General features: G+C 50.7%; 5 protein-coding genes across 6 annotated transcripts; 3 read left to right on the top strand and 2 right to left on the bottom strand.

The window, feature by feature from the left end:
- LOC100907678 (ras-related protein Rab-10) lies at positions 1–3443 on the bottom strand. Its single transcript, XM_003745791.2, has 4 exons — positions 2985–3443; positions 1502–1688; positions 450–669; positions 1–295 (listed from the first exon to the last, which is right to left on the bottom strand). Exons 1-4 carry the CDS (start codon positions 3109–3111, stop codon positions 215–217), a joined length of 615 nt encoding a protein of 204 aa, XP_003745839.1. The 5' UTR covers positions 3112–3443; the 3' UTR covers positions 1–214.
- Positions 3444–5549: 2106 nt separating this feature from the next.
- psidin (phagocyte signaling impaired) lies at positions 5550–7945 on the bottom strand. The gene has a single exon (XM_003745912.2). The coding sequence runs from the start codon at positions 7890–7892 to the stop codon at positions 5550–5552; it is 2343 nt and encodes a 780-aa protein (XP_003745960.1). The 5' UTR covers positions 7893–7945.
- Positions 7946–12586: 4641 nt separating this feature from the next.
- Positions 12587–16729, top strand: LOC114828358 (PHD and RING finger domain-containing protein 1). The gene is made up of 6 exons (XM_029112192.1): positions 12587–12638; positions 12769–13027; positions 13147–13266; positions 13364–13574; positions 13777–15113; positions 15783–16729. The coding sequence occupies exons 1-6, from the start codon at positions 12591–12593 to the stop codon at positions 16565–16567; spliced, it is 2760 nt and encodes a 919-aa protein (XP_028968025.1). The 5' UTR covers positions 12587–12590; the 3' UTR covers positions 16568–16729.
- Positions 16730–17914: 1185 nt separating this feature from the next.
- Positions 17915–18933, top strand: LOC100907817 (histone-lysine N-methyltransferase ATXR6). 2 transcript variants are annotated; one of them, XM_018640493.1, is made up of 3 exons: positions 17915–18020; positions 18162–18372; positions 18459–18933. In XM_018640493.1, the coding sequence occupies exons 1-3, from the start codon at positions 17999–18001 to the stop codon at positions 18523–18525; spliced, it is 300 nt and encodes a 99-aa protein (XP_018496009.1). In that variant the 5' UTR covers positions 17915–17998; the 3' UTR covers positions 18526–18933. The 2 variants fall into 2 exon arrangements, with proteins under 2 accessions (XP_018496009.1, XP_003745840.1); XM_003745792.2 differs by having other exon boundaries at positions 18001–18020; positions 18162–18353.
- Positions 18934–20015: 1082 nt separating this feature from the next.
- On the top strand, positions 20016–21685 carry LOC100908098 (PHD and RING finger domain-containing protein 1). Its single transcript, XM_003745793.1, has 5 exons — positions 20016–20160; positions 20296–20560; positions 20657–20776; positions 20881–21094; positions 21212–21685. Exons 1-5 carry the CDS (start codon positions 20113–20115, stop codon positions 21381–21383), a joined length of 819 nt encoding a protein of 272 aa, XP_003745841.1. The 5' UTR covers positions 20016–20112; the 3' UTR covers positions 21384–21685.
- Positions 21686–22054: the final 369 nt, after the last annotated feature.

Raw genomic sequence — 22054 nt, forward strand, 5'->3', positions numbered from 1 at the left:
TTTGGATGGTTCAATATGGAGTGGGCTTCGCCCCATCATATTTATTAACATCTGCTTCATTCTCACCGATCGTCTGTCTAGTTCTCCTCGTTAGGCACCTCACCGGTGCTCAGTTTTTGCCTCGTGAAGTTTGTATCAATTGGTTGAACTCTGTTAGTATAATATTTTTTTGTACACTCAAAGACAGTGCTTGAATCACAGCGGCTTGCTCCACTCAATGACAGCAATTCGCTCCAAGCGCAGGTCTCTCTCTTGGTCCGACGTTGATACCGCCCGAGGTTGCCGCGTCTACCGCCTGTGAAACGAGACGGTATTCTCAATCAGAAACTCTCTCGAGCGGATAGATTTCGGGCTCGATTTTCCATCCTATGGAATGTCTCGACTCTCTCGACTGTTCCACCCGAAAGTTGGAAGCAATGTCGATTCAGAGGATCTAAGACGATACTCACTCTTCCCGAAGTCTGTTTTTGGAGGATCGCTTCCGCAAGCTGCGTGAAAGCTTCTTCAATGTTGATGTTGGCCTTAGCGGAGGTCTCGAGGAAACTTATATTGTGATCTCGTGCGATTGCTTCGCCCTTATCCTTAGATATGACTCGCTTCAATTCCATGTCGCACTTGTTCCCTAAGATCATCTTTTCGACGTCTTCGTTCGCATGTTCGTCGATGTACCTGTCCGGGATAGAAGTCGTTGATTTCGGTGGTATCTTGGGCCCATTACCGCGAGCATTCTCTTCAACAGGGAAATTGCCGAAACTAAAAATTGGCCTGACTCTATGGATCATTCCTCGAGATTTCACACCGCATCCCGGCGAGCATTAGGAGCATCGGAACCGATAGTCCCTTGAGAACGATCTATGATTGAAGAAAACATTGCACCATAGTGGACGTCCTGGTCCTACGCACAAGGGGGGATTTCCCGCCTACGATCGTTCGAACGCTCTTTTTCCCTTTGCCCAGCCCATTGTGGGACAGAATCGACACTCAATCCCTCTACATCAGCGTGGAAGCAATAGCTCTCCGATCGGTCATCGACGAGCTATTTCCCTCGTGAATCATGTCCACGCCTCAAAGGTTCTCTCTTTTCACTCTTAGCGCACTCTTGGAAACATTCTAGGGAAATCCAATAGATTCGGCTCTGATGACTCAAGCACAGAGAGCTCGTATCAGTCTTCTGGCATTTCGCATTCTCGAGCCAATAGCCGGAGCTTATCAGATTATCCACGATTTACGGGGGGCGTGGACCCATATTGATCGAAAGTTTAGCGGACTTCCGGAATACGCCAGCCAATGTCTCAGGAACAAACCAAGAGTCATGATCTTCGGACTCCGTCTTCCTACTGAGGTTCGCTCCATCGATCTCGAAAAAAGGTTCCAGTCATGCTTCCGGTACTATCTGTATGGCAGATCAAATAGACGGAAGACCTGATGAAGAGTTTCTTGACTGATTCTGTTCTGGGGATCGTTTTCTTCCCCTGGGCCATTGTCTCCTCCGTCGACTCACCTTAACCATTTTGCGATATTCTCGAAACTCCTCTGGTTCGTTATGTCGTAGACGAGCATGATTCCCATGGCTCCGCGATAGTATGAGGTCGTGATCGTGTGGAAACGTTCTTGACCCGCGGTGTCCCATATTTGCAATTTGATCTTCTTCCCATGAAGCTCAATGGTTTTTATCTTGAAATCGATACCTGGAATGAATTGGATAATCTTTATCGAACGAATCCGAAGCTCATCCGCCGCTTGATGATTGCAATCTCTTCTATAATATAATAACGATGACTACCGGATCCCTTGGGCGGAGAACGCGCCATAGAAGATCCTATTATACAGCACAGAGACTCTGACAATCACGTAACGTCATATCGACAGTTTGCTGAGCTTCGTCAAGTTCCCCCTCTTTCAGATGACCCTCGAGAAATACGACGAACTCTTGCGTTTCTCAGTAGCTATTCATCTCGTGGGAATACATACTGGACTCGTCGGAGCATTGAATCCGTTGATCATTACGAAGATCGAACAATCGTGGAACGACCACCCGATTCAGTCAGAAGGCAATATTCAGAAATCTGAGTGTTTTAAACAGAGACCAAAGAATCGAGTGTCGGACCGAGATTTCGTTCCTAGCGCCTGCTCTGCCTAGCCCCAAGCCAAACATCCCTCATGGGGAGATCGGCTCCCTTGGTAGAAAACGCAATCAAGAATGGACCCCATCATTCAGCGAGACTCTAGAACGAGAGGCAAAGGGACCGGAGAAACGCTGAGACGAACGTGATCGAACCGCGACGATTGAGAAGCACCGCCTGGGTCTTGAGGAGAAGAGAGGAATCGTCAGCGAAAAAAAATATTGTAAGTAAACGTGTCGACAAGCCGCGGGTGGCACCCGCCATCAGACTGAGTCAGACGGAAACTTCTGGCTGATGTCAGAGACCCACCGTCGGAGGCCCATCAAACAGACAAGCAAGTGGACGGCATCGTCGGAACGGGACGATTCTTAATTTCAGATTGTTGCTTGCTCAATTACTCGGCTTCGGTCGAAGAGGTATGCTTGGCTTCTGTTTGCGCTCGGGTATTCTCCCGTCATGCTAGAGAGGAAACCGACATACATTCAACCGGCTCAATCGTCACCGAAAAGTGAGCGCTTCAAGAGAGAGAATGAGTGTCACGTCATCTCGTTCCATTCTTCCTCGTCTCAGCAACATGACAACCTATCGTCTCAGAGGTTCTCGAGGACACAGCCAGCGGCGTCTTATTCGTCCGCACTCGGGAAATTACGAGGCCGAGAAATTTCTATGGGTCATCCACTTTCCTTGCTCAGCACCACGACTAGGGAGAGGACTATTGCCGTCAACAACAGAACAACGAGACACACCAATGCAGGGCTCTAGTTTTCCTCCGCCGGATGCTCCGATTTCCTCGGTGAACTCGAGCATCGGGGCGGCTCCGACTATCGTCAGCCCCGCTTCTAGTCCATCATCAAAACTCACCGATCGTCGAAATAAACGTCGTATGGAAGGCATCGTCGGAAAATCGGAAGAGGATGCACGTCTTGCCAACCCCGGAATCTCCGATGAGTAAGAGTTTGAACAGCAGGTCGTAGGTCTTCTTTGCCATTGTGATCGCAGATTATGAGCGACAGATTCAACTTTCACTTAACAGAGTACGTTTATCGATCAGCAGCGATATCGGCTACTTAAGCAGCAGTGATATAGAGGCAATCAGGGCGGTGTACAGATGCAATTTTTGTCGTCGTCGAAAGACACGAAAAGAGCACAAGCGACAACAGTCACAGTAGCTGCTTGGTCGATTTCGGTCATTCGAGGCAAGTTGGGCACTTCGAGTCCGGCGCACTCCCACCGCCTAATCCCGCGTCCAAAACACGAGCGCAGGCTTCCTACGCGATGATGAATTTTCAACGTGTGTTGTTGATACACCACGACGAAGAAACGTTCGTCGGACGTAATCGTCGTCGTCTTGCTCAGGTCGCTGCTGTGGCTACCACACCATCGCTGCCGCTGCTACTACCGTCGTCGTCCGCACCGCCGCCGCTGCTGCTGCTGCCATGACCGTGAGTGGTGCTCTTTTACTCTTCTGAGCACCACGAAAGAATCACACTCGCTGTGCTGCCCCAGACGCAAGCAGACTCGAGCGATCGATTCAGAGTCCTCCGGGAGAATAATCCTATGGAAGGGACGCTCGCGGGGTTCTCGAGCGAAGAGTGGGCTGGGACTTGAGAGGAGAAGACTTTAGAGATGAGCCGATTCGAAGCGCGCGTTCTGAGAGGAAATAGGAAATGACTCTGGCTGATGATCTTTGCTGAACGCGCTGTCGATCTCAAGGCGGGTCCCGACCGCCGACCGTGCGGTCACGCCATGCTTTCTCAATATTTAGTTCTTGGTGTCCGTGAGGATGTCACGCCGCGGCGAGGCTGGAGAGGAATTCTCCAGGCCCGGCTCAAGGGAAAAATCTGCCTGATGATATGTATCGGGGACAGGATGAACCAGTTTCCCCAATACTTGCGTTGTGGACTAGAACCGATTCCTCCATTCCATTCTGACTATTATTGCAGCGGCGCAGCGTTCTGAAGATTTTTCGTAAGGTCCTTAGTACACCGAAGCCATGTTGAGGTGATCGGGAATTTCCTGAGGTCCTATGCTGATTCGACGATAGTTGACTATGATCAGGAGGATGATTTACATTGACGGTGGAAGGTTGTGAGTCCCTAGGGGTTTCGGCTGCGAATTCTGTCAATTACACCATTTACTCGAATTGATAGATTGAGGCAGCTCAAGGATGCGGTCCGCTTACGATTATTGGCCCCTATTTACTATTGCTTGGAATCGAGGAGTCCGGGCGCTTCCGTGGGACGGGGGCCAAGAAAGCCTGGCCGTACCCGAAGTTTCTCACTCATCATCCCGATCTTCATTGGCATTGAGGAGGCGTCTAACCATTTCCGACCCTTGCTTCCCCTTATCAGTCATCATAGAGCAGCGGTTCCCAACCTGGGAGCCGCGGCTCCTAGGGGAGCCGCGGGACTTTTCTGCGGGAGCCGCGGACGAATTTCTGGTGTAGGTCCGGGCCGTCAGGGTTTGTCAATTCCGAGGGAAGGTTCCGAAACGGATCGACTTCATCTGCCACCGCGTCTAGAAAAGCTCATGAGAGACAAACAGGAGCAACCATCTCACTGAAAGAATCCTTGTGTCGTGCCCGGTTCTCGACGACTTGTGATGTTGGTGGCCGAGATCTTGAGGATTGTGGGAGGAAACAATAAGCTAATGAAATAAAATGAAATTGTCTTCTCAGTGAATATCTCGCTCTGATTTCTCATACTCGGAAGAGTCCGCTGCATCCGCCTCAGTTGCCGGAATTGAGCTGCGAATGGTCCTTATAGGGGAAAAAGAAGGGAGAGTAGGTAGGAGCCGCTTGGGCACTGGGTATCCTGGGAGCCGCGGGAGCCGCGTTGGCACTGGTTATCCTGGGAGCCGCGGGGGAATTCTGGGTTCGCTACGGAGCGGCGGAGCCAAAAAGGTTGGGAACCGCTGTCATAGAGTCATCAAGCTCAGGCTACTCCTGGTAGTGCTCTCAATTACTTCTAGTCTCGAGCAAGGGCTCTGGGAACGAAATTATATCGGGGGGAGGCCTGGAACGGCGATGATGCAGGATTGGGTCGAAAGAGAATGACTGATAATAGTGACTATAGCGATGTCTTCTTCCTATCGCTACGATCGGATTACGTCATACCGACATTCCTCAATAGATGACTCCCCTTGTAAGTCTCCAAGGAATCTCGACCACTGTGAGTACAGCTGCCGATACAAAGCATTCAGGACCTCGTATCATCATGGCTTGACGTGAATCTGCCGACGAGAAACCGATTGGTCGAGGAGAGGCTCGTTGGAGGCTAACCCCTCGGGCGCATTCCAGACATGAGCTCCCTTCGAGAACACAAACCAAGACAGTGTCTTACCAAACGGGTAGTAAAGTGTATAATTTATCTCCGCTAAACGAACCTCGAATGCATAATAGGTCAGCTTTTGTATTCTTGACTGATATCAACTTTTTAAAAACGTCCCAACCAGACCTAAAGTGGATACACACGACGACCACATGTTGTCGAAACTTTCCCGAAGGCCTTTTGTAGCTGGGGTGTCCTCGTTGTTGAATAAATGACTGAGATTGAACGGCAGCTTCTCCATCTTATCGAGTTCTGCCAGAACGGCTTTTTTGGCTGCTTCACTCTGAACGGTGATCGCAATACAGGAAAGCGCGAGAACGTACTGCGACATCATGTTGATAAATCTCTGCAAGCTCCTCAGAGACTTCAATTCGAAATCCCGCATCTTGGCTGTCCTTTCGTCGAGACGGTCGGCGAGCTTCTCCTCATCGACGATTAGAGGATAAACAAAATACTCGAAGGCATTGCTCAGATCCTCTCTGAGAGACGGATCCGGGGTGAGTTCTCTCTCGAGCTCCGCGCGAGCCGCTGGTTGACTTTCGGTCTGGGCCGCCAAAAAATTCAGCACCAACCATCGCAGTCGGAGCTCTGGTTTCTTTATCTCGAGGCTGGGGAAAATTGAGTGGTATCGCTTGGGCAAAACGTTCATATCACAGTTCTCCCTGATTTTATCCCAAGGAATCGAAGGCACAACCACGGCGGCTTCTTTGACTTCTTTTTGAGCTTTTGTGACTTGTAGCTTCTTGGTGATGCACATGTCGAGGTTGAAAATGACCTTTGCGTTCGCCAGCTCGTAGGAATTGTCGAGCCGTTCCCAGAGCTCTTCCATTTCCTCGATCTTGAAGAAAGAGCCGTACTTGTAACAGTTGACGATGCCGTCGGCGATATCGCGTTGCGAGTGCATATGGAGCCCGATGAAGTTACGGTAGTGCGGTCTCGCGACCGCGAACGAGGACCGTTCCAGGAACGGTGTGAAAAAATATCCCAAACTTTCCATCTGCAAATATTTGATGTTCAACGACGAAATCATCGAGCGCGCTTCTTCTCCCGCATTAATGGCACAGAAGCACCAGAGGAGACGCAATTTCAACTTGAAGCCGTTCGGTGATTTCTTCTGGGCCGCGTGCAGAGTCGTGATCATTTTCAGAAGAATTTCGTCATTGTCTTTAGTGAGGAACAGTTCCGCGGCCATGTCAGCCGCAAGTTCAAGATATCCATCGAAGGGGTTGGTGTCAGACTGTCTCTCGAGCTCAGGCCCCTGGTCGTATTTATTGCACAGATCGCTGATGATCTCCAGCTGTTCCTCTTCAGATTTCGTTGGACCGAATTCAAATTCTAAGGTCTGCCATGATAGTGAGTCTTTTTTGGCAATTTTCGAAAGCGATTCGAACACTGATTTCCGCTTCTCCTCTGGCAGCTCCCGGAGTTGATGAAGAAGATCGACTGTGCACCAGATCTTGCCGTCGAAACGCTCGTAGAAAGTCACGAGCAGACTCTCGACTTTGTCGAACTGCTCCAGTCGCTTTAGTATTGAAATTTTATTGAGAATTGTCTCACGCCGTTTGTCATGGTCTGGAACTTGATCAATGAAATCAAGCAGCTTGTTCGCAACGTCTTGGATTTGCTCGCCGTTGAGCTCGCCCACCTCGAAGCGTTTTTCCAGCCACACATGATCCAGACACTCGCTCTTCTCGAACATGCTCTCAGCCTCACGTGCGGCTTCCTGCCAGGCCTGCATTTTCGTCAGGAGTACGAATTTCTCGAAAGGAGGAAAGTGCTGTTTCTTGACCAGGTCGTTAAGCCTCTCCAACGCCTGTTCGAATCTGGCCGCATCTCGATAAATCATGTACTCGAGGAAGATTTCCGCATCTACATTCGGTTTGAGTCGATCCAACATCTTTTCCGCCAGGATGTAGCACATGGATTTCTGGCGCTCGTCGGAAGCGTCCTTAGCGCTCAGGTACTGGAGCATAACTGCCGTATAGTAGTATGTACGTTTATCGGTGAGCTTGTATAGCTGTAGAGAAACGTTCTTGGCTTTTGTGCGCTCTCCATCCCGCACGTACAGCTTGAATAGAGAATTGTGGACCTCTTCGGAAGGACACTTTCTGCATGCGGCTTCGTATAACGGCGCCACCTCGTCTTGACGCCCGGTTTCGTGTAGAGCCATGACCATGGGCGACAGCGTCGCTTCTTCCGTGGGTTGGTTCGAGATCAGAGCGTCGAGCACCGATCCGGCTTCCGGAAAGCGACCCAGTTTCGAGAGCGCGAGCGCTTTCAGCGCATGCACCGTGTCTCCCATTTTGCTGCCGTACTTCTTTATGATACGTTCGCATTCTTGCAGAGCTCGTTTGTACTCTCCACTGTCGAAGAAATCGTAGGCTCCTTTCAATCTGCGCTCCTCGAGAGCCGCGCGCTGTTCATCTTTCTTGGCTGCCATGCTTCTGCTGCTGTTGTTCGATTTTTCTCTGCGGAGGAGCCGATTCTGGCTCGGTGCTCTTTCGCAGAACGACTAATGGGCCTCGCGAAACGAATCGAGCGAGCGGATTGGGAGATCCGACGATTGCGTCCACAGTTAATTCCTATGAAACCAGGGAACACGACTGCATTAATTCACCGACTTCTCGCGACTTCCCGACGTGCTTCTGCGGCGGCGGAGAAGTGCTGCAGCAAGCAGTGCCCGGTGCTGCGGCTGCTGCTTAGTCAAAACAAAACTTACAAACTTGGCGCGCTCATTGTGATCTCTGCTGACGGCGCTCATTGTGATCTCTGCTGACGGCTCTCCCGCGGTCTCTACCAGCGTCTCGCTGGTGCGCTGAATTCGAGCGCGGATCCGAAGCAAGCGATTATAATATTATCCATCGGAGACTCATCAGAAACTTCGAGATCCGAGAACGGATGATTCGTGTCTCTCGTCGACCACGGTTAGCGGGAACCCAAATACAGCGGGGGCCGATCGAGCGACCCGCGAAACTTTATGGAATCGATCCCCCACCCGGCCCCCGTACATCAAACAGATCTTCATCGATCGATTCCGGACCCCTTTGCGAACAAGCCACAAGATCACAGTCTGATGAGCTCACTGTCCAAGGAGACACACGTGACCAGTCGTATGGCACGGGGTGAATATCGTGCTCGTGACTATGCCACCTGTAAGGGAATAACGATCCACACGTTTTCCCGTCGCTTCTCCTCGTCGAACGATCCGATTTTCTCCGGGGAATGAGCATGAGGGAGCCCAAACGCTGTGCAGGCGAGCTTCCTCATCCTCGGTCTCCGTTTTTTCTCCCACAGCATTGAGGTACTCGCCTATTTCGATGTCTACCCCGTCTCGATTGACGAGACAAGTGAGCTGCTTGATCCTCTCGTCTCCTCCGTGAACTCTCACTCAGACCGGGTTAAAGTTGAAGCAGTTTATCATTCCCTCCCGCGTGATCCCAATGATGATGTCTTGTTAGAATCGACGTGAGACTCACGCCTCGCTTAACGACTACTCCGAACCTCCTGGGAAAGGAAATGAGTCGCTTATCATACATCTGAAGCGACCCTGGGCGATATGTTTTCCGTAGGGTAAATCAGCGGTACGGACGATTCTCGGAAAATTTCGAGACTCTACCTTGACCGGATCGACAGGATCGACGATCGCAGCTTCTTTGGTTTCTGGACAAGTCACGAGATACATGTAGTCAATTCCGAAGCTTCAATGATGGTGACATTAGCCATCTTCCGCGCTGATGGATTGCTCGGGGCTGGCTGAGAAATCGAAACGCGCCAAACTCTCGACGGCTGGACTTTGGCGCCGGCTCTTGTCAAAGAAACATGTCTGTATTTGCTCGGATAGAATCCTCGCCTAAATCATGGAACGATCGCAGCTTTTTGCGCAGCGAGTGTTCGATTCAGCTTTCCTGTCGCATTCTCGGGACTCGTGTGCTAAGGAGATGGTCCGACGGAGTTCTGGTCTGTGTCTCCCCCCGCAGTGAACGAGAAAGCACTCCGTCGGGGGCAGAGAGCTCCGAATCCAGCTCGTTGACGATTTGCGTTTGAGCAGACGACTCTCCGAGAGATTTCTTCCTCTCCGGGCTCAAAGGCTGGCGGCTTTCGCGGTTTCGTTCGCAAACTCCTCGATCTGCCGCCCTGTTCTGATTGCAAGCAGTGTTCCAGCACAACATTGCTCAATAGGTGAAATCGAATGTTTCCCGCCTCCCTGGGAGTCTGTCGCATGATCCTCACTCGACTCGACCCGCGAAGTCGAGTCGAACCCCAGATTCGTGCTTCATAAGTTGATGAAGTTTCTCTGTCATGGGATAAGCAACGAAAAAGGAGCATCGAGTACAATCAGCTGTTGGGGCAGTGATTGCGTATTACGTCGCCTTCACGGAACTACAGCTGCTCCAGATTTCAGCAGGCAACATATTCCTCTCGATTGCGGCGACCGAGAGCTGATCGAAAGAGCAGAGCCGTCGGTGTTCATCCTCGGACCAAGTTCCCGGATATCGCTGAATATTGTGGATGAAGTTCCATTCGGAGATGGAGGATCTCGTCAAAGACTTCACCGTTGTCGTGGGCTCCCGGAAGCTCAGGACCAACAGAAGTTGCTTGGAGAAGCATTCGGACTACTTCAAGGCGATGTTCAGGATCGGCATGAGGGAAAGCCTCACGAGCAGCGTCAAACTCCAGAATATCGATGAGGACCTAATGTGCCTGATAATCCAGCACTGTGAGCGGGGTGTGCCGGTCAGAGTGAATGAGAACAACGTGTTCCGCGTTCTTGCGGCGGGAATGATGCTCCAGATGGATGCTCTCAGAACCAGTGCCGAAAACTACCTCATCACAAATTTGAACATTTCGAACGCGCTAGACACGTTCAAAGCGGCGGACTTCTACGGCGCGCATTCCTTGCGTGAATATTGCGAGAAGTTCATCTGCCTATGGCTCGAAGAAATCGTCGATAGTTTGACTCCGGAGAATTCGGAGGTGGTTCGCAATCTTCTTCGAAGAGAATACTCACACTGGAATGAGGATCTGATGTTCAAAGCCGTGATGGCAGTGATCCGGGGCCAAAGCGCGGAGAGAGCGCAAGAGCTCTTCGATTGTCTATACGCCCAGGATGTCACCCTGGATCACGACGTTTTCAACCTGTACAAAAGTGCCGGACTCGGCCTGAGAGGTCACCGGAAAGGAAACTCGACTCTCGCCGTCATCATGGATAGCAAAGTCGCTCTCCTCCTCGATAGACGCTCATCGAAATTTGTGAGATTCGCCGATATGCCCATATGCGCCGTCGGCTTCGGTCTGATCGCGCACAAACACCATTGGTATCTCATTGGGGGTGAAGATCGGATCGGCTACGGAAAATGGAATAAGACCGTGTATCGGTACAATTTCCTGAAAAGCTCGAATTCACGCTGTTGGGAACCTTTCACCGAAATGCCGGATTGTCGCCGGTCCTTCCTCACTTACGTGAGAGGCAATCGAATCTTCGTTGTCGGTGGATACGGGAGGTTTCGAAAGAGCCTGGAAGGCGAGATAGCGACCCTCGACGTAGAGACCCGGACTTGGGGACGTGAACAACCGAAGAGCTCGCGGAGAGATTCCGACCGCTCTAACCATCTCAACAACGATGAGCATTCGGATAGGAATAGGTTCAACCTTCTTTACAAGCTTCGGGAGGAAAGCCTCGCGGAGATGGACGATGAAGAGCTGTCGATCAGAAACTTCCCGAGGGAGATCGTGAAGTGCTCTCTGCATTTTGGACGCAACAAAATAGTAATCACCGACCGGAACGATCTTTATTTTTGCGACTTCACCGCAAAAGAAGCCAAAAAACTTGAAGTACAAAGCTCTTCTGGCGCCAAGCCCGATTTCTACCGGTGCCGACTGGTCGATCGCACCCTCTTCAACGTACTGCTGCGTACAGTTACCGAGTACCTGATAGACATCGAGACGTTGAGCCTCAAGGAAGGTAAGACCTATCGGATGACGGATGAGACGAGCTACAAAAATGTTGTCTCAGCTTGTGTGATCCCGTATTTTTGAAAACTGGATCTCTATCTTTCGAAGTTCTGAATAAAGAAACTTTCCGACATGTACGATAGGTGCGTCTTCCGTAGCCCGTCATTGCGGCTCATTAGAGCTTCTTTATACTTCTTCGTAAAGTTGCAATCAGGACATTTGTGTTTTCCACGGTGACATGGGAAAATTCCCGACTCGTGGACCTCAAGGGAACGCACAGCCCACGCTCTGGATGCGCGAGTGAATGAATTCCCACATAGATTTTATTGATGTTCGTGTAGAAGCGGAAAGTTACTTGGATTCGGTGCCGATCTATGGACGAAAAATAAAGCTGCGAAATTCCCCCGGAGAGGAGCCACCGAGGAGTTCATCATAAAATTATCATCATGGCGCAAAACGCTCATGCAATGATGAACATAGAATCATGAACGACAAGACTCGCCATCATGATCCTGGGGACCCACGTGCTCCGAACACCCGATCTCGATGAACACATCTGCCAAGGTCGACCGGTAATAATAATTCATGTCGGAGAATAAGGATCTTCAGCTGAGTCAGATGTAAGGTCGTAAAAGTCGGGATTCGGGAGGATGGAGTAGGCCCCACGTTGGTCCCTTCTTTTGGTTGTCGCGGCGATAAGAAAATATATATTATTTTATATATATAGATATAGTTGACATCGGATTCATGATGTCCGCAGATCATCGTAGATGAGACTTCGACCTAACCCATGGAGCACCTCAGTCTTGCCTGCATGCAGCATGTCAATAGCGCCGGATGTCGACTGCCAGTGCAGTAGCCAGGACCGCGGTTTTCGGATCAAGTTATTCAGCTTCCTCCGAAGAGAACGTCACAGTCCGCTCCGGAGCGAAGAGCCTGCTGAGACCGTGGTGTAACGGAGGTCTAGCTTGTAGTAATCGTCTTTTTTACTCCCCGAGACAATTCGTCAGAAGCAGAATGCCGGGACTGCAGCGGCCGTAGCGACGGCCCGGAATATAAAACCAGCATCACACACCGACACTCTCCGCCCTGGCTCATGCGTTACTGCGGCAAGGAAGCAAAATAAACAACACATGTTTCAACGATTGACGTGAGCGATAGCGTGGAATCGTGCACGGGCATCGTGATGTCGCGCAGCGATTCTTCATCAAGCGATATTGGCCCAGGACGAGGGGTGAGTTCATCCGAATTTAGAATCCTAAGGATGCTTGAATTCTTAGCTCCCGAACCGAGAGTGTACGCCGATGGGGCTTGAGTTGAATCACGTCTTAGATTATCTGAGAGTTCGATTCCCCCCGAAGCAGCTGGGAAAAAGAGTGCGGCCTTCGAGTTCCGAGTCTTCAGACGATAGTCTGATCGTGTCTCGCAAGAAGAATGTCAAAAGACGAGCCTTGAGTGAGTCCTCCGACCCGGATGGCGAGATCGAATGGCGGAAGAGGCGGAAAAACAGATCCGACTCGAAGCCTGTGATCGCGAGCGAGTCCGACAGTGACTCAGGATCTCTTGGAGATGCACCGGCTTGCCCCATTTGCCTGGGGAAGCTGTACGAGACAACTTTACAAGGTTTGATTTCTAAAGAATTGATTGGGTCATACACGACGGGGATTCACCAACACGTTCACAGTCCATTCCGTCAATTGCGACTGAAACTTCGTAACTTCATAAGATTGAAACTCCCGAAGGTCGTCCTGAGTCGTGTGACCACACTTTCTGCATAGAATGCATCACTGCGTGGAGCAAGAACAACTCGACTTGTCCATTATGCCGGAACTCTTTCTCAAAAATAAAAATCAGTCTGCGCGGTAAGTCCATGACTGGAAGCCCCGGGGAAGTTTGATTTCGTCTCGAGTTGCATCCGATAGTCGAGACGCGGATTAAACTCGGTCACTCCATTTGTAGGTGACATTCTGGAAGAGTTACCGGTGAAGACAGTCGAGCCAGAAATCAATGAAGCGGATCAATTTCTCAATGATATCCTTTGCCTCGTCTGCCACCGTTCTGATCAAGAGGACACGTTGTTGCTCTGTGACGAGTGCGACGACGCGTACCATTGCTCTTGTTTGACACCTCCATTGCGGAGCGTACCTGTTGGTCAATGGTTCTGCCCCCGGTAAGCATTCCACCGGAACCACGCACCCGATGCGATCTTTAAGTTCAAGAACATGGTCGAGCGCAGACATCGCGAGGACTCCTTGTTGACGGGGAAATCCAGCGACCGTTCATTTCTCAGCGCGAATCGGCTGCCCCATCTGAGAGAAAGAGCAATCGAAGAAAGGTTTCATGGTACTCACGCTCATCTCTCTTTGTTCCAGATGCCGCGAACAGGACATAGACTCGGATGGTGACGACGAAGATTTCGTTCTTCTCGGGGATTATTCCCTGTATGTACCTCGGACGAGAGCGACTGAGAGAGTTCGGCGAAGCGTTCAGTCAACGCGACGCACAACAACTCGGCAAACGAACCGTTCCTCTCGGAGAGGTCGTGGGGGTACACAGAGAACCTCGACCACCAGACGTACGACAAGCACCAGGAAGCGTAAATCCACTGCCACAACCAAGCGAAAGAAGACACGCCGGAGAGCTACGCGCAAACGGAAAGGTGGTCGCAGATTGACTATACTCAGAAAAGCTTACGCGGCCTCCAGCGACCAGCAATGGCGGATCGCAAGGTCTCTGGGGCTCTCGGACAGACTGCTGCATAAGTTGAACAGGAACAACATCAGTTTCCCCGTACTTTCGACGGAAGAACCGTCAACCAGTAGAGGAACATCATCCCGGGCAGAGTCGTCCGGTCATCGTCGATCGCTGCTCGGCGTAGCCCCCAATTTGACCATATTTGGGGATAACAATAGCTTCGAGCCACAGGGTTCAAGCGGAGACGACGAACCTCTCGCTAGGAGACAAGAAACCCACACTAAGAAAGAAGATCGAGCTGGGTGCAGCTCTGCCTCTGGTGTAGACTTTCTCGGCGGTCTCTTGGAGAAACAGTCAGTTCTCTTGGACAAGAAATCTGAACTGAAGATGGACAGTCAGGGCACCTTGCGTCTCGTTGGCGGGAAAGAGTTAGAGGCTATGGCAGCTTCGTCGGGCCGAAGAAGCTCGGAAGACAGTCTCTCGTCGAAGGCGAAGAGCCTAAAAGTCGGACAGGCTGCACCTCGGGCTTCTTCCAGCGCCTTGGAATACGACACCCGGTATAAACCGCAGCGAGTCTCCCGTGTTTCAGGATCCACTGTCACCGCTATTTCACGCAGCATCGAGGACGTGGTGAACAGTAATCATGTCGAGAGAGGGGAGCCGGAAGCTACGAGCCAGAAGAAATCGAAGAAAAATAAATTTTCGAGTGTCCCATACGCAGATGAAGCGCACAATGTGGCAAGAGGGAAGGCGATCGAGGAATCGCAAGGATGGATAAACTCCCTCAAGCTGACTGTGCCAAAGGTCATAAATTCCCTGAGTATATTCCGCGATCTCGACGGCGAACAGCCCTCTACCTCCAGAACGGATAGCAATTATTATCGGCGCTCTGAGGTAAAATCCGAGCCCGTCAGGGTGAAGGAAGAGCCCAGAGATAACGACGAAACCTGTGATAGCTCCTCGCATCGAGGCCACCGTGAACAGAGAGAAGTCCCGCGCTCGAGTGATAAGAGATGTGAGTTCTTTCGCGTAATGCCTATTGACCGGAGAGTGACCTCCTCGATCCATGTACTGATATTCTTCACCAGAAAGCGAAATTTCATATGCGATTTTATATTCTGCCGCGAGATTTCACATGCGTTGAATACGCATCGACATGCTTTCGTGAACGCGCTAACTATGAGTGTTCTCGGGAAACTTTCATTTTTAAGCATCGGGGGAATCGGAGATTCTCAGATTCCCGTACGGCTCCTCAGGCAGTCGAACGCCTCTAAACTCTTCAACCTTTCAGATGACGAGAGAAGGGATCGATTGAATGTCGACAAGGACTCTGGTGGAAGCAAGCGGAGCCCGAGCCGCGATGGGATTCGGAATCGTCGGAGATCCGGAATTCGAAGTCCTTGCCGTATAAAGAACGAACGATTCTCTCGTGAAAGAAGCGTCAGCCCTGCCAGGAGTCCGGCGACTCCGAGAGTCAAACGTGAAAGAACCCGTAGTCCAGGCTTATCACGACGGAACACTATCTCAGATCGATCCATAAAAATTGAGAGAGATTCGGTGCCGGAGTCTCTTACTTCGAATAAGCGCCGATTGGATACTTCTCGGCCGGAATCCTCGGCGCATGGAGACCAGCGCAGAGATCGTGAACGTCCACGAAAAGCCGAAGACCTGATCGCGAACTCAGACTCCGCACCCGTCTTGGACTTATCCCGGATCAAGATCGAGCCCGTGGACTACTCCGCTCCCCAGCCACCTCAAACATCGTCTACGACTATCGAGGTCCACATGGAGGCAGAGCCAACCGTTAAATCCGAGGTCTCGGATGACGCTCCTATCGGCGACTTGGATAATGTGGGACGGCCTCTCGGGCTCGATGACGGCTCGTTCCCACTTGTCGACCAATTGAAAGCGTCACCGACAGTCAAGTACGAAAGTGCGGAGGATTTTGTGGGACCTGAAACTAAATTTTCGCAAGCAACGGAGCTCCCCAAACCTTGGGGCGACATGGAGCTACGTCAAGTTTCATCGAACTCCGCCGATGCGAGTGACGCCCTCCTGCCTCAGTCAACTGTCAACTTTTCTCACACAGAGGGTTACAGTAGCGGTATGGAATCCGAGGAGAGCTTTTCGGATGTTGAGAGAGCTGTTCCTGGTGTGCCCACCGATGCAGACACTATAAAAAAGAAAGAGCCACGGAAATATGTGAAGTACTTCGTTTCTAGAGAGAAATTTAAAGATGCTGTTATAAAAGAAGTGGGACCTTATTTGAAGAAGTTTTACAAGAAACATCAGATTTCGAAGGAAGACTACAAGGAAATTTTCAAGAAGGTCATCAAAAAAGTCTGTACAAGTTCCTCGGAGAAAAAGCGTCTAGTTTGTACGAAGGCTATACATAGACTTTGCCACACATACGTGAAGCGGGCTAGGATACAGATAAAGTTGGACTGTAAATTCGGAGAAGGTACGTGACGTCTCTTCTCGCAGCAGCGTCTCGTCTCCCCATGTATAAAGTGAGGAATAATTGTTCATAGATTTCGTAGGTCGACCTCAGGATCCTCCGGGTGGAATTGACTAATTGTAGTGATTGATTATCGACTCATAAATACTGCGCAGGTCTCGCTCATTGATACATATGGACTGACTTTTGATTATCCACCGGTCACGAATGGGGAAGGCGTCCCCGTCCGGGAATCTGGATGGTTTCCAATGATAGAGAGCAGGGTTCGCGAGCAACGTGCGGAAGTCCTCTAAATATCGGTGGGGGCCTTCTTGAGTATTTTCGGCGATCGTTCTGAGAAGGCTCCCGCTCTGGGACTCCGCAGGGAAGCTTAACCCGTGGGGCGGGGGAACACGACTTCTTCGATTTCAGGACATGTCAATAGACTCGGTCGTCTGCTTTCGGCTCAGTAGCTAAGCCCGCGCTGCTCGCTGCTCGTATCAAGGTTTGAATTTCAGAGTCTTTTAGAAGAACGCATGAGCTGCTCTGGAGTACCGATTCGTTTCTACAAATCGCGTACCTCGCGACTCGCCATACGAGGGATCCCGGCTTGAGTGAATAATGAAGTGAGGACGGCAGCGGCTGAAGGATACATCGTAGGTTCTGGAAAAAGTTGCGCTGAGTGTGCCTATACTCGAAATTTACGTCTCCGATAGTCCTCGTAATTGATTGAGTCCAGTTCTCCGTAATGTCGAGTAGCTCGTCGTCCTCGACGAGCCGGCGGGATCGCAAACGCAGGGTGAGTGGGCTTACCGCTCTTATTTTGATGGAGGAAATCAGAGACCCTTGAATGAGCCCCCCGGTGCAGCGAGATAATGCTTATTCTCTAATTTCTAGCAACGAACAAGAAGTCGACCCGCAGATAGCGAATCGTCAGACGAGTCCCCAATCCTTCCTCGAAGGAGAACTGTAAGAAGACGCGTCATGAGTCAATCATCGGATTCCGAGAGTCCGGTGGGAGCTCGAGGGCCGGGGCGCAAGATATATGATCAGAAATCAGTCTATAGTAGTGAGAGCGAAAGCGAAGAAACCGCCTCAGGAGGAAAGCAAATGTGCCCGATTTGCCTCGGAACTTTGGACGAGACATCGCTACTCGGTAAGGATATCATAGACTCGGAAACCGTTGTGATTCCCGTAGCTTTCACGAGGGACTTGTGTGCAGCAGACATCGGTGGGATCATGGTCGTTGGTTGAGAATTTTCGATATCAAGGTCTTAGAATCCCCGGTAAACGCGTAAATTGCGACGCGTAATCGTTAGTATTCGGGATATATAGTTGAGTTTCTGAAGCTTCCTTGCTCCTCAGGTCGTCCAGATTCCTGCGAGCACTCATTCTGCGCGACTTGCATCGTTGAATGGAGCAAGAACAAGACATCCTGCGCTCTATGCCGGAAATCTTTCTCGATGATTAGAATCATGCTTGGGGGTGAGTTTCAAGGTTTCTGGGATATCGGAAGGGGAGGTCGAGTTGAGATCGCGCCTCTGCTTCCCCGGAAAGGTCGGGTCGAGCTCAACATGCACAAATCTTGCATCATCAGAGAATTTATGTGGGAAATATTCTCTTCAGACGACGTTTTGGAAGAAGCTCACGTGCAGGCATCCTCTCCCGAAAGTGACCGATACTCGCAATACTTCGACAGCATTGCCTGCATGCTCTGCTACCGTTCCGACCAAGAAGCACTCCTGCTGCTCTGCGATCATTGTAACGATGCGTACCATTGCGGCTGTCTATCACCGCCTCTTCCGACCGTACCGGAAGGTACGTGGTATTGTCCTCGGTGAGTTCTTTAATCGACTCTCGTATCCGTTCGTCGATTCGCAAGCTTCACAGAATCTGTTTAATATGTCTAAATCGTCTCCACAGATGTTCCGAGAGGGAAGTACGCAGAATCCAAGTCGCTGCTCTTTCCGGATCAGGATTAAGTGATTAGAATAAGATAGTTCTTCGCTCCGACACATGCTTGGGCTCCAATAAAAAGACAGAATGCACTTCCCCGTGAGCGGATCAGTACTCGGAGACAACTTCGAATGTAGGGCAGACCGGGCATATCAGGTCCCTGGATAGAGTTGGAAGCTTGTGGAGACCGCTCGAAATTCCTAGAAATCCCTGCGGAGTGTCACTCCGAGCCGCGGAGAATATGTACGAATATACTGTTCATAATCACATAATCAGGCGAGGAGTAATCCTCTCATGGTGTCAAAGACGATGATAAATGCCAGGTCTGTGTCGGTGGGTCATCTCCCCAGTGAAGTCATCGCTCAAGGTCAAATCTAGGCCCTGATATCTGTCGTGATTTAAGTCGTAGATGTAAACTCGCTCTGCACTGAAGATATGCGAACTTACTGAATTCCCAAATGTATAGAAACGCTTGCGATTCCTTCCATCAACTTATTGTTAGACGAGAGCAAAACTCATCCGCATGCATTGTATGCAGGCGACGTCGTCATAAGTCACCGAGTTCACAGAACGAGACATACGCTCTTTAGGGTTCTCCAATAAAGCTGAAGCTGACGACTAGTTATATGGAAATAATTGTGTTGGAATCTTCAATCTTCTGCTACAAGTTCTCGCCATCCACCATTAAGAGCTTCCTGAATTTTGAACAGAACACTTCAGGAGTAGCATCAAGTCTATGCTTTTGCGGGGTAGACTAAACAGGCGTGGTTGTAGATCACGCTCGCGAATGCCCAAACTCAATGAAAAGGAGCTGCTCCAAATCATCATCGAGCTTGGAGCTCCGAAGAGCAGGGAAATGGAACAATTCGAGGAAGAGAAGGGAATTTGAGGCCCGGCAACTTTATAGACCTCGTTGACCCACCTGTTCGCTGGGAAAGTAGAAAGATATTCAAATTTTTCCCGAAGACGAAGAGCTGCCGAGGGAGATAACGGCCCATTCTTCTCCTGAGAAAGAGGAAGGGGGCTCCACCGGATTCTCCCTCCGCTCGGAGAAGATATCTATATACTGAGCTCATTCTTCCCGGATAATCGCCTGGAATGCCGGGCTCATGCGAGGCTGCGGTTCCAAAGCTCCTGATCTTTCCTCGATACAGGAACAGTGCCCTTCTTTCATCGGGGGTTGAGATTCGGGGCCCCAGTACTCTTCGTTGCGCAATTTCAGCTCATTCTCTGATAGAGTTTGTCGTGCATCTTCGTCGTGTTCGGAGCGGGGACGGAGTCGGAGACTCTCCCCCATGCACAGGGTGTGGAAGCTGCCTGAATGAATTATTATTATCCAGCTCATCCGTACTCCTGTCTCGATATCAATCTTTCGTCGTGAACCGAATGCCTACCTGGGTCCCGTCGACTTCTGGATTCGTAAAGATCAATCGACGTCCGACGTGAGCTGGTCGCGCAGTCTCCGGTCAGAGCAGTAGCCTGACCGGAAATATTTTGCACCGAAAGACTTTCGCCTGAATCAGCGCGAGAACTTCCCGAATCGGCCTCCCGACCCGTAGCTTTAGAGTTCTCCCAATGAAAGAGGTTGGGAACTAGTCTCTTGACTCTTGCCACGCCACCAATGTCCGCCAGTTCTTCTTCGACGATTTCTCTAGGTCGCAGCCGCCGAGTGAGTAAGCAATGCCCTAATTTTACGGTCTCGCTGATTGAGACCTGTCCCACGTAGCTCGTTTTATTGACTAGATAGTAGATTGTCATGACTCGTTTGAGCTTAGGTTTCAATTATAATCCCCTCCTCACATAGTGCCTGCGAAGAATTCTCCCGACAAGCCCCGAATCCTCCGGGGATAGCCCAGTCTTGCAACGCAGGACGACAATAAATAAACGCGTGACGAATCCAATCGAATCGACCGAGTCAGAAAGCGACCGTGAAATTCGAATACCCAGGATGATGGATGCCGAATCGCGAGCAGTTTTTACCAGTGAAACCGAGTACGACTCAGACTCGGCCGGGAAGGACATAATCTGTCCGATCTGTCTCGGGAAGACGTATACGTCGCAGCTACAGGGTACGAAGTTTCGACTTTGACGACGCATTCACCCATGGACTCGGTGTCCGTCTGCGCCTTAAGCCCGAGGATTGAGCTACTATTATCTTATGACAGGTCGACCTGATTCGTGTTCTCACACATTTTGCCTTGAGTGCATAAAAACGTGGAGCAGAAGCAAAGCCACTTGCGTTCTTTGCCGGAGTCCATTCAGCAACATCAAAGTCATACTTCGAGGTGATTGGGGGAATCGAGAACTGAGAACCTTGCCCAGCGGCTTCCACTAACTATCAATCAGATCGAATGGATCTGAAGATAACTTCTCAACTTCTGTTTTGTAGATGAAGTCTTAGAGATACTACCGGTCGAGGTCGATCCACCTCAACTAAACGAGTCGGATAGTTTCCTCCGGAACAATCCTGTCTGCAGAGTTTGTCGGAGTTCCGAATTCGAGGACAGCATGTTGCTTTGTCAGTGGTGCGGCGACGCTTATCATGCTCAATGCCTGTGGCCACGTCCGTCGAGCGCCGTCCGCGGCCGATGGCTCTGTCCGCAGTGAGTCTCTCGTTGCTGGATTGGCGATTTTGCGTGTCCTCGATCCTGCTGCGTATGGAGTCGAGGGCGAAACACAAAATGTTCCATCCGGAGTCTAATTCGCATCACGCTTCCCAGATGTCAAGCTCCAACCCCGGAGGATGATAGCGACGATTCCTACAGGCCCGAGGAATACGTCAACGCTCCTCGACAAAGGATCATTTCGAGACCCCTCTGGAACCGTTTAGCCGCTCTACGACCCACTCGGAATCGCTTAGCCACAATTCGAGCCGCAATGCACAGACGTTGACCTGGAACTCGTAGGGAGTTTCCACTGTAGAACTGGAACGAGCGTGGGTTTATGGGAGTAATGCGGGAGGCGGGAAGCAACGATTCGGGCGCAACCCGACCCGTATCCGCTTGAACACGAATCGATGAGGTCATCGATGAAGCTGCAACGTTTCCCCGGAGCTTCCAATGGACTAACTTGCAGTTGTAGAAAGATTTTCACAGTACCGCGATACATCTCGATCGTTGTATCGCGAGATTTCACCTTTTAAACGTTTCTTCACTTCTGTAGATACATTGACAAATAAATGACGCAGGAATATTCTGGTTCGCCCGCTTGGTCCGATAGCGTAGGCCTCTCTTATTTTCGGGACGGGATTGCTTGGGGTGTGGGATGTTCGAAACTGAGCCTGCCCCGCCCAGGGATGCTAATCGCAACTTTTGGCTCTCCATTCAGAATGTCGCCCCTCAATCTAATGTGCCCCTCGACCCTCGAGCTCTCATTGTGATAACTGAGTTGCGTAGGGAGAATGCTAAGCCCTTGAGTGCCGCGAAGCTTCGGAGCTCACCAAGCTGCCATATCAGGAGCGAATTCCCAAGTTGACCGGTACCATTCTATTCCTGCCAGATCTCCTCTTCGGAGGATTCAGGGAGAGGGGCTAAGTCGATGATCCTCAAGATACTGACAAGTAA

This window comes from Galendromus occidentalis, unplaced genomic scaffold, assembly GCF_000255335.2.
Source record: "Galendromus occidentalis unplaced genomic scaffold, Mocc_1.1 scf7180000077485, whole genome shotgun sequence".
Classification (NCBI taxonomy): domain Eukaryota; kingdom Metazoa; phylum Arthropoda; class Arachnida; order Mesostigmata; family Phytoseiidae; genus Galendromus; species Galendromus occidentalis.